We start from the raw sequence: 12461 nt of genomic DNA on the forward strand, positions 1-12461 counted from the left end.
AAATGGATGCTGAACTTGGCAGGTACTGGATAGGAGGAGCGAGTATTTCAATAAATTATTTGGGGAAAAAAAAAAAAAGAGATATTTCACCTATATTATTTTCTTGAAACTGTTGAAATTGTTGCACTGAAAAGGAGCATTTAATGACCTTTTGCAGTATACTTCTCTTCCCCCACCCCTGAAAATATTCTGTGAATGCTCACTTCAGAGGGCACACCGTCTGTACTCTTCCTTTTGATTCAGCAAAACATCTTCACGGGGAAATGAGTACCCAACCAACAACGCGGGACAGAAAGTCTGTAAACAGAGGAATTTTCTCAGGCTCTGAGGTCCTTCGCGGGTGGCAGCGTTTGGGTGCGGGCCCTCCCAGCCCCACGCACCGACTGACTGATGCACTCTGTCCGCAGCCGGCTCCCGCTCACCGGAGCGGTGGGAGGTAAGAGGAATTAAGGTAATGCATCAGTGGTTGCCAGTGGAGGAGATGGGGAGGGAAAAAAAAAAAAAAATAAAGAAATATACTATTTCAATCAAAGTCTGAAATTTGTAGAAGTGGTTTTGGTCTCAATATAGAAAAAATATTTATCCAAGAAACTCCTACTCGGGTGCGAACATCCTACTTCTAGTGGGATTTTGTTTGGCAAAGTGCTGTGAAAGAGTGGAAGCTAATACAGAGCATGTCTATAAACAAATATATTTATTTAGTACAGATTGACACATTCACTAGAGTATTTCAGTGATTACACGTGTAAAACTATTTCCTATAGTGGTTTCCTTTTGTGATTCTGCTAATTTATTCAATCCACCCCATTTTCATGCATTGAATGTTATGAGCCATTTCAGCCACCCAGACTGAAATGTGCGTTTGGAGACTACATGCCTGTTTTTTCATTTCATCATCTACACATAATTATTTGGTGATATTAGGAATTCGAGCTCAAATGGAAGCCAACCAACATTTTAATAGCTTAAAAATCATACAAAATGAAGTCTGCCCTGAGGTTAATGAATAAGAGCCAAATCTTGAGGCTCTCGCTCAGTTTTTACTCACTCTTTATCCAGGCAAAAGTTGAATCAATTGTACTTAGACTGATTAAAAACAGAAGAACATATATTTGGAGCTTTCTCTCAGGTAAAACTGAATAAATTACCTAGGATTACGCTTTAGAGTGACATCCAATCGATCTTTCACGTGCATTTCTGCAGCACGCTGGAGAAAAAAATTCAAGTGCCGAGGCAGTTTACCCAGTTAAAACAATACTTTAGCAGCAGAATAAATTATTACAGACTACCAGGTTTTATGGCACTCATATTAGAAATAGCCCCAAATCAAAATATGCTTTCTAGTCCCTCCTGAACTTCTACATACCAGGATCAAATCCAAATTTAAAAAATGGTGCATGAAAGCTGAACACACTTATCCTTCAAAACAAAGCTCCATCTCTAATTTGAACTTTAATCCGGGCATATATTGATACAATTAGTTGATTTTTTATGACAGGAAGTGCTTATAATTTAGGAAATTAAAGCTTATTCTTTAATGATATGCAAGTTGTCCTACTGCTTGTGCAGAGAATGCAACGTGCCTGTAAAAAATATAAAGCAGAGCAGTTAATTCCTTTGAGCAGTTAACACTTTACTTGTAATTGGTGATAATCACAGGAAGATCCTCCTCCCCTAAATAGCAACTCATTTCAGTATTGGACTTTGCCAGCCGTGTCAAAGCAATGACACATTTATCCCATCAAACAAGATCTAAGCATGAGGATGTGGAAAGGAAAGTAGTATGAAGAACAGATTTACTGGGTATATGCAAAGTGAATAAGGGAAGGAAACGGTAACAGGAATGATCTGGTCATCTGTGAATAATAACAGATCACGGACGTGGTCTGTGTGATAGCAGCCCTGCTCACTATCTCCTGACAGCGTGCAATTAGGATCTCAGCACTGAAACATGCCGAGCATATTAAGAGCTCGACTGTGGGTGGCTTCTTTTGTAAATGAGCAAGTGGGGACACGTAAACAGAGGAGTCTCCTCCAACCACCACCCATGCCGCGGGCCTGGAGCTTTCCAAGCTGCAGCGACTGGTCCTGCTGCTCCCAACCCTCACCACGGAGGTGAGCGGTCCTGGGTCTCCCCCAGGCAGTTCCTAACAGTGGCTGCCTGCAGGACAGACAGACTCCTTCATGTACTTCCACGGAGCTCTACAGACCATGAACAGAATGTTGGCCAGCATGCCAAGATGGCTCAAAGCCCCGCAGGTTGCTGCGCAGGGCAGCCAGCGTAGAAGAGTCCATGTTGTACCTTCAAAGAGGTGGCAAGATACAAGCTGCAAGAATGTACTAAGAAACTTGGGGTCCCAAGGACAACCAGGACTTTTTTTAAAATTATATGCTTAAAATTACACTATACACATCTTCATATATTGGAAAAGCTCCTTGACAGAAGATGGACTTTGAGTCTTTCTAAAGAGTGCCTCAAGTTACCTATAAACTTTCCAAATGTCCTTCTGTCTGTCTGCTCTGTACCTGCCTAAGATCTTGGCAAAAAGGCCCATCCTGGAGACACCAGTCAGTTGCTCAGAATTCTAAAATGTCCTTCCTAGAATTGACTAAAATTCTCTTTCATTCATTTCTGATTGACTGGTCTACGGAGACAGCAGTAATATTTGCTCTGCAAGAAAAATAACTAGGGTGTTTCTCAACATTCATACTACTCTCCCTCTCCACAGACCCTTTTATATATGTTACTTGCTATGGCAATCTTTACTTAAATGAGACTTCTTTTGAACTGCTAGTACAGACCAATGCCATTAAGAATATCTCATCCATCTGACCCATCACATCAACATCTCTCTTCTTCAGTAGCACTGTCTCTCTTGCCTTTTTCTTTTGTACCCTATTTTGCAAGAGGCATACATTTATATGCACATCTACAAAACTGATACTCGCCTGGAAACAAAGTGGTCAGGCCATAAGATTCTTCTGGCTGATTGCCACCGTTCAATCATTAAATATAGACTTAGGAATAAGGAGATGGATTATCGGCTTGTATCTCCATCAAGGGCTTTTCATGATATCACAGCCCATATTTTTCTAATAACATTGAAGAATATTTAAATTCTGTATGAAAGTTTTTTCATAAGTACTCTTTGATGCAAGAACATTTTGATTTGTGTGCATGCTGACACCAGAACAGCTCGATTACTGCACGTTCATTTATCAAAGAGCACAAGGTCGATCCTGTTCGGATGCGGAATTATTGCATCAAATACATAACACGCACTAATCATGCTGACAGCAACACCCCCGCTTCTCATTGCTGGATATACAAAAACAATAAACAATTACTGTAAATGAAGAGTTAGTTAGGTCTCATTAAAAGCTATTGTTACTAAAGTAATACAAGTTTATATTAAAAAAAAAAAAAAAGGCAGAAAGGTGGTAGGGGAATTATTGAGCACCAAAACTAGAACATATTGCATTCCTGGTCTTAAAAGGTGATAGCATCCAGTGGATCCAGACTTCAGCAAAGAGAAAGTGTGTTGTCTCGGCCACATAATTTACTGTAATGGTGTAACTCCCTTTTTCTTTGTTTCTCCTTCCTCCCCCAGCAGAGTGGCTGTTGGTAAGACGGGAATGTCAAACCCAGGTCCTCAGCCCTCCAGTAGCTCTGAATTTCCTGGCTTTTGTGGACTGAAATCAGACCCTTAACATCACTTATGTGCATGTTGTTTTGGGTAATTGACATTAATTTTTAGGTTGCATCACCAACGTCAATCAACACTGCTCTCAGAGGACTGGAGTTAAGGGGCCACAATAAAAGGACATAATATTGTTTCTTTTGTTTTATTTTTGGAGCATTTTGACTACTCTATACTTTTCCCGTTGATGTTACATTCTTTTTGTGTGAGACAGTGTAAAGCATTATTGCCTGTCTTGTTTAAAAGACTACTTTGGTATTACAGTAAACGGCTCTAGGGGCTGGGGCAGTCAGCACTGCTAAAAACTCAAGCTGATACAGTCAGCACTGGTAAAAATTCAAGTTGATACCTTTTGTATCTGTAACACTTTGAAGAAACCATGAAACAGCAACACATTTCTTTCAAGGGAGATGTATTGCCAGCTACAGATGTTTTCCATCTGGGAAGCGGAAGGTTGACCCCCTCCCCCTCCACTCATCAGTGTTCTCACATCGTAGAAGGCATCTACAAAGACAACACGGCTGTAAATGATATTCCACAGAAGCCTCCATCAGCACGTACTGTGAACGAACAAGCTGATTTTCATTGTACAGGGCAGGAATATGCACCGTTGTAGCCTGTTTATGGTAAAGACTTTGACTCTTCAGCTTCCCATTTTACCAGCATGCTGCACAAATATTTTAGTAAGGGGTCAAGAGAAGCCAGACTAGGCTTCTGATGCTCAGGTGAAGAAGTGGAAAAAATAAATTAGCAGAGATCACTGAAGATTATTACATTGCATCAGCTGGTACATTCAACAGCTCCCTCAAATCCTTTTGGGTGGGATGGAAAATTCTCTTTCTCACAAGATGATGGTTTTAAGAGTAGGGGAATATTAGGCACCTCAATGCGGCTAGACCTATTAGATATTGGTACATCGTCACATACACAGCATCACAGGTATATCCATATAACAGAGCCGTTGGGTGAAGAAGTGATCTGCTGCCCCATATTTTGTGTTGCTCCCATCCCTACGTAACAGCTATAATGAAAATGGACTCAGAAACACAGCTCAACTTTTAAGAGAGCAGAGATGTATTTCCAAATGTTACCTGCCTGTAATGGGAACATTGTCTTCAAAATATCTTAGAGCTCCAAAGCACCATTTTGCCATGCTTACAGTCTGGTTCAAAAGAGTTTATTAGGTGTACTCAGTATGTTTTGTCCTTTCATATATCTGAATGCTTTCTTGGACACCTAAATGGGAAGGGAGCTAATCTAACACTCAAGTCTTGAAGGCAGGTGTGACTTTCCGCAAGTTCAATTTGTAGTGGAGGCATTTCCTCATCTCAAACAACCCTTTCCGAAAATATGTAATTATCTCGTCTCAAAAGTAATAAGCTTGAGAATCAAAAAGAACCAAAACAGAGAAGGAATGTGAGTAAAAAATTCTTTTTGCCTATTTCCCTACACTTTTGGCTTTATCCAACACATGGAACTAGTCAACTAGTCTACGTTAATCGATATGAAATGTGCAACTGGACCATTACGGCTCTTCATGCTAGCCAATACTTGTAACATAAATTAGTTTTTAGATTTTGCCCTACAGTTGTATAATTATATTATTGTATAATAATAATGTAATCTCTAACATTTCTAGAAGATAAACCCTAATGTTGAGATTTTGAAATCCAACTAGCGATCTTATGTCAGTCCCAGTCATTTCACTGGGAGCTATGTGGCTAAAACTTTAAGAAGACTCAGAAATAAACCTTAAATGATAACCACTTATTTTTTATTTTCCTTTTATTCTTTTTTTTTAAAACATGTACCACTAGTGACTCATTTAGTAAAATCTACAAGATATATCTAAATAACCTGAAATCTTTCCATTTCTTCTTTCATATATTCCTGCTCTACTTTCTCTGTTCCTCTTGACAGCATTTTTTCAAATTCTTTATTACCAACTCTCTTCTCTTTCACTTTAATTAAATCTTTCCTTCTATTTATCTCTGTCTTTGCACCTCAGTTCAGCTTATCTGTCCCTTCCTTCCCAGCCCACTCTCCCATCTTTCCGTAAGCCATCGCTCTTGCTCACTTTTGCATCCCTCTCATTACTGTTTTTCTTTCCAACCTTATTTCTGAAGGTCCTTGTCACTTACTGACATCATGTTCTCTGCGAAGAAGTGAAGGGCTCTCTGTCTTGACAAAATTTCATCCAAAACTTACTTCATTCTCTCCTGACTAGCTTTTGGCTCTACAACTCTATTAGCGGTCCTTGTAGAAACTATAGAAAATTGGGAGCTATTGCTTATGATAGTTGTAGGACAGAGGAAGAATTTTGGCAGTACCAAAGGGTGCATGGAGCACGTAAGAGAAATTCAGTGTTTGTGTATAGGAGCAGGAGGATCATAAACACCAATTTGGAGAAGCCAGCTATTCACATCCCAGGCACAGAGCCCTCAAAAGCTTGAGGGAGTTTCATCCTTCCCACAAGCTTTAAGTTCAATCTTGGATATTAAATATAAATGAAGCATGGGGTTTTCTTTTTTTTGGCTGTGATGATTAAGTTTGCTTAAGGAAAAGAAAGCAAGAGGGAGATGGAAAAAAAAAGGCACATGACACCCTGATGTCAAAGGGAAGCGTGTTTATGCCTAGTCCATTGAAGAAACTGATCAAAAATACCTCACATTCGTGGAAAAGTTCCCCTTGTGAAAACCTGGGGCTTTTGCCCCAGAACTGGTGGCCTTTAGCTTAGCCTGATTCTGACACCAGCTGAACTTGCAAGCCATCATTTCTAGCAAGCTTCTATTTTTCCTGAAAAATCGTTGTCACTTAGCAATATTTCTCTTCCCTTTGTCTTTAGCTGGGCATGAGTCAACTGAAAATGTATGATTATGTCTCACATAGCTCATAGCAAATGTAGATGTATTGTGGGGCAGAGTGTTTTGGGTGGAATTTCCTCCTGAAGGGGCGCTGTCGATGGGGCGATGGGGTGAACCATTGATCCTGGCACTCTGTAGGGGGTAGAATTCATCCATTCTCAAGGAAATAAATCTTTTTTGCTATGTTTCATATAGTACTTATGACAGGTGTTGCATTCACAAAGAACAAAACTCAGGGCCACAAAATATGAGCCTGTCCACACTGCACAATCTTGGTCCTGATCTGGAAGAGAACGTAGCAAAGCCGGCTGCTGATTCAGTTTTGGCTTTTGAAACAACTGGCCACGGTGCCAACTGGGGTGGTGTTTTTGTCTTGTGGGCAAATTTTAATCAGGCACCAGGCAGAGTCAACCAACTAATTACTCACAGGCTACTTGCCCAGTATTAAAAGGGAACAATTTTCAATTTTTGACAGATTGGATTCAAATAGGCAACAGAAGTGAAAGCATCTATTGTCCATTATCCAGTCCAACCCTGAGACTTCCAATTTCTCAGTTACCACGTAGCCTGTTCAGAAAAGGTTGGCCAACCAACAGCCTCTCTAAACAAATTACATCAAAATTCCTCACACTATGCCACATATTCAACTTGCCTTTCCAAAAAAGAGCCACATAATAAGTTTCTAACAAGGACATTGGTTATTAAAGCACTCTACATTTTCTAGGTCAAAGAGGTGAAAGGCAAAGTCAAAATAACTGAAATAAAATATTCTATAAATCATGTGTGTTTAGTTACAAATACCAGAAAGCAAGATATGAAGACCTGCTGCTACAATAACCAAAATTTAGTTAACTATTTTGAATTACCAGCTGCTTGATGAAAGCAAGGTTTAAGGCACCAGAGTTGACTTTTGGAAATACCCAAACAGTTCAAAACCACATAGCTTAGTAGAAGTTGGATTTTTCTTTCTTTTCCCACTCCTTCCTCCAAAACATGTAAGACAGACATGGCAAAACAAAAAAAAAATTACACTCGTAATGTACATTGTTCTTTTTTTCATGATTAAAAGCCAAAAGTAGATACCTTTTTTTTTTTTTTTTTCCCCCACACATTTCTTGTTTGGTTAACAGAATGATCTAAAGCGAGATGTGTAAAATTTCTTAATTTTTTTACAGTGAGGAAATTTTTAAAAATGGCCATCTGTATCTCCTACTTCCTAGAAGCATTAAGATCTGAGATTTTTGGAAAGAACATAATATTATTTCAGTATATTTTGCAACATGCATTTTCACAGTTTTGCATCTTTATAGTAGTGGATAGTAAGAGAAAAATGTATTTTTGATGGAGTTTTCTTCTCTAGGAGCCACACTTACTTTCCTACTTCTCAAATGTGTTCAGACCCATACTTACTGTGAAGATTAGAGCAGTTTATCAATTTTTCAAGGAATATTCTTTGTTAAGAATAAATTAAAAACATCTCTCATTTCCTCATTTTTTCAACTTTTCATCTGTAATGGTGATTTTTCAGCAGTTGAGTGAAACATTGAGGATAAATGTGCACTTGGTTAGTGAAATGTTGATTTAAAAAAAAAAAATTAAAAAAGGAAAACAAAGGGAATGAGCCAGATTGCTAGTCTAAAATGGGTGCAAAGGAGCTGCAACCTACCTTCCGTATCAGAAGGTAGGAACAGGTCAGCCCAGTACAAGTGGAGCAGTGAAGTGGGAACACAGTGGAAAGGCAGAGGATGTTCCTTCTGTCAAGAAAGACTGAGAGCAGTCTCTGTTGGTGGGCTCCATGGGCCCCCACATGTAATCCTGCCCCCACCCCCCACTTCCTGGCAAAAAAAAAAAAAAAAAGAAAAAAAAAAAAGAAAACAGTTGGGGTGGGCTGTGGTACCACTTGCCTTCCTTCTGGGTGAATCCAGAGGAGGAAGAGATCAGGATAAATTATAGGGCCCTGAAAAAGCTCTCTGTGTTTATGATCGCACCATCTGGAACCAGTGATAACTGCACTATTAATGGAGGCGTTACTACAGAAGATCTGCTGTGTCTATTAAAACCAGCCATGCTGTGTGCTGGCTCACGATGCATGTTTGCTCTAATTTCCTCCCTAACATTTCATTCCTAAAGCTGTCAATAACCCGTTAACCTTCCTGGCACTGAAATTCTAAAACAAAGTCCCATTTCAGCTCTGATTTTGAATTTGAATTGTGATAAGCAATACCAAAGGCTAAGTTTCCAATACATAGCTGCCCTAATCTAAATCATGCAATAGGTCCTTTTTTTTTCCCCCCCTTGTTTTCCCTTGCTTACACGTAGCTCTTCTTTTTGCATCATAAACCAGGATACAACAATGCTGTTATGTGATATCCTAAAATTAAGAAATTAATTTGATGGCAGAATGGTACTGTTCTTTACTGGTAAATGACAGCTTGATCCTGCACTTTTCAATGGCCAGAAGTGTCCTGTAATCAGGGTGATTGCTTGCATTCATACAGTTTGAAGCCAGAAGGAAAAATTAGCTCATCTTGTCTGACCTCCTGTGTACCACAGACCACAGAATTTCAGCCAGTTGCCCCTATTTTGGGCCAGTAACCAGTTTAACAAAAGCATATTTTCCAGAAATTCATTTGACCCTCACTTGGAGTCATCACGAACTAGACAATGCAGAACTTCACTTGGTAGTTTGTTCCACTGTTAATTTCCTTGTGCCTTATTTCTAACTTGAATTTCTCTGGTATTACTTTTCTACATAAACACAAGTTATAAGAACAGCAATTATGACTGTCTCTACGATAATAGCAGCATTAATGTGAAAAGAACATGTCCAATCAGGATGTTAAGAAACATTTTGGCTACAGGCACAGAAATATTTAAGCACCAGCTGAGCCAGGTAAGCCCGTTTCTGGATTTGGTGCCATGTCTGAGTCAGGTGCAAAAGGATGCATCTACAAAAGCATGTTAGTTTGGATCAGGGGTGTGGTTTTGAAACAAATCTCCCATTCAGCCCCACTTACTGCACATTGGTTTGCACCGTGGCATGAATTCAGAGCACACTAACTGGACTCGTTTAGGGTAAAACCAAACCAAAAGTTGCACTCCAACCACTAACAGGCATTCAGTCAGTGGGGCCAGGCTAGACCTAGTGCTAGAGTGAAAGCACAACCCGCGGATATGCTCTTAGTGTGGATTTCAGGTCAGCGCCACGCATTTGTTTTCGACACATCTGCTCCTGTTTGTACTTCTTGCAAAAGCAGGCACAGCCTAATTCCCTCCGACTTTAAAGAGCCTTGTGCCAGCAGCAGCAGAGAGGAGAGAGAGAAAGAAAAAGGAGGTTTTAACAAATAATTTCAGGAAAACAGTAATTGGAGGAAGAAATTTAGTTAAAGAACAGATGGCTATTAATCCATAATCTGAAGAACAATGGCAGTTATCAAAAGGTAGCATGGCCACTAAAGAGTTCCTTTTTTCAGTGATATCCTTACGTCTAGGAAATAACAGATACTGCGAGTAATTCACCTGGTCTATCCTGAGAAGACCAACTCGGAAACAAATGGCAGCTAGGGGAAGTGCCAGGAAAAGATCAGGAGAGACACCAATGTGGAGTAAAGACAACAAATCTGACCTAATAAATTACGGAAGGACATTCACGGTTCAGGAATTCCACAAAATTTTAGAGCCCATGAGGACAGTGGTCATCATTCATTGCTTCTTGTCAGTGATGTCCAATGCCCACTGCCCAAGGGAGGAAGAATAGGAATTCATCTTCAGAACTTGCATCCAATTACCCAGTCCAGAGATATAGGTCAGATAGGCATTTTATGCTACAGAAGACTTGAAATGAGATATATAATTCCAAACAAGACCACTTAAGAAAGAAAGCTTTTTTTTTTTTTTTTTTTTTTTTGTGGCTCCCAACTTTTCCAAACTAGCAGTGCCGTTCTCAGAAATAAATGTTTCTGTGTGAGTCAAAAACTACCAAGAAATGAGCAAAGAGCAGCAAGAAGATGCTAGACCAACAGTCAGTTCAAAACATTTTTTTTTAACTTTTGTTGAGGAAACTTCCTTGAGAGTATAAAGGTCAATGCAAGGGAGTTTCATGGCAAACCAAGATTTATTACAGAGCTCTGTAGGGAATTGATGACACAGCAAAAGTAAGAACTATTTCAGTCTCAGTTCACCCTGGTTTGCACCCTTCCTGCAAGTAGTCATTGCCAGAGCTTGTCCAGTACAACCTCTTCTATGTCACAAATCCTAATTATCCCATTTCTTCAGAAGTATCCCCATTCACAACGAGAGAAAACAGAAATTTCAGCATGGAATTTCAGAAGAGAACAAACTTCTCTTTAATGTTTTCTTCTGATTGAAATAAATAAATAAATAAATCTCTTCTTTCTCCATCTACTACTTCCAGCTTTTAAAGGGATAGATTTAATTTTTATTTTTGAGATTTCTCCTCTCTGGTATGAAGAACTAAAGTAGCAAATTATTCCAAATAAAAATGGCAGAAAACATTTGCTCCAATCAGGGCCAAGTACCAACACAGAACACACAAAAGCTTTGTTCTTAGCCTCCCAGCAAAGGTCTGTGAATCCCAAATTTTGAAATACAATTCATTTAAGAACAGACAGAGTTCATGATAATCTGATCAATAACCTTTTGGGATGTCCATGATTAGGAATAGGTGCTAATTTAAAATGGGATTTTAAGTTTGGGACTGTTGGGAAGGGTAACCAATATTTACAATAACCTTTCAAAAGATATACTTGGTCTTTGAATTCCAGATACCACTGAAAGAAAAACAAATTCCCAGCAAAAGGGGGAATCTGAAAAGAATAACAAGGTGATTTTTAAAACCTTTGTAGGTTCCGAGAAGTCGCTTTGGTCTTTGACTCTTTGGCTGGTGATGCTGGATATATGCAAACAGTAATCAGTTCCAGACCTGCAGTAGCAGTGCTCACTCATAATAGAATAAAATTATAGCTTACATAGGAACTCAGAATTGAGAAAATCTCTGACTGTTTGGCAAAGGAAAGTATCAAGAAAGCAGAGGGGTGGAGAGGGAAAGGTTGTAAGGGATAAGAAAAGAAAATTATACCGTTCAGACAAATTACACAACGCAGACGAGGGGCAGAAGGACAGCACCAAGCCGAAGGATCACAAAGCAAGCTCAAGAATAAGTGGATATGGCACAAGTAAAAGAATTTGCCAACGGGTACCTTTAGGGAACCTGGTCGATATATCATTATCCATGGAGAAACATCCTTGCCACTGCAGTTAGTTTTCACCAACATATCAACACATTCTCTGATGGACTGGCACACATACATGGCAGTCTTCAGAATGAAACCTAATATACTCCTGTCCCCACTGGAAACCTCACCACCTCACCTTCTTACAGTCCTTGCTAATGTAACCAGCTGGGCCTGGAAAGATGCCACATGTGATCATCTCCTGTATTACAGCTTTCTCTGTCGATGCTGGAAACGAAACCTCAGACACGATAATACCAAGAGTTAACACACACCAGCGACGCTATGCCAGCTCAAACCAGTTACATTTTTCTGACTCTGTGGTGGTTTTAAGTTTTCCTTCTCTCCTTCCCCCTCCTCTGATCAAGGACACACATGGCTACCCAAAAGCAGCAAAGCCTTTCTACCAAAATTACTCTCCTTTAGTAACAAGACCACAAAAGACTGAAACACACAACACTGTCTGCCACCACCCTAGTCTAGCTGATTGTCTTTTAATAGCTACAATAAAGTTGTGCAAAGAAATAATATTCCACATCCTTGACTCTCCCGGGCAGTATATGGATGATCCCAAAGGAAAGTGTGCCTTAGCTGAATCTGCTACTTTATGAGTAAAACAGGAAGTTCAGTCCCCTTTTATTGTA

The 12461-nt window shown here is 39.6% G+C and overlaps 2 protein-coding genes across 7 annotated transcripts in view; one reads left to right on the forward strand and one right to left on the reverse strand.

Moving 5' to 3' along the window:
* LOC310896887 (uncharacterized protein) overlaps nt 1-12456 on the forward strand; it is a 70691-nt gene extending 58235 nt beyond the window's left edge. Inside the window, exons 3-4 of the mRNA XM_083829804.1 lie at nt 244-436; nt 3612-12456. Of these exons, the coding sequence (XP_083685930.1) occupies nt 244-436; nt 3612-3711 (293 nt within the window). The 3' untranslated portion in view covers nt 3712-12456. The remainder of the gene's footprint in view (nt 1-243; nt 437-3611) is intronic.
* SUPT3H (SPT3 homolog, SAGA and STAGA complex component) overlaps nt 1-12461 on the reverse strand; it is a 280990-nt gene that overhangs the window by 9584 nt on the left and 258945 nt on the right. The gene's annotated exons all lie outside the window — the stretch shown is intronic.

Source organism: Anser anser (assembly GCF_964211835.1).
Source record: "Anser anser genome assembly, chromosome: 3".
Lineage (NCBI taxonomy): Eukaryota > Metazoa > Chordata > Aves > Anseriformes > Anatidae > Anser > Anser anser.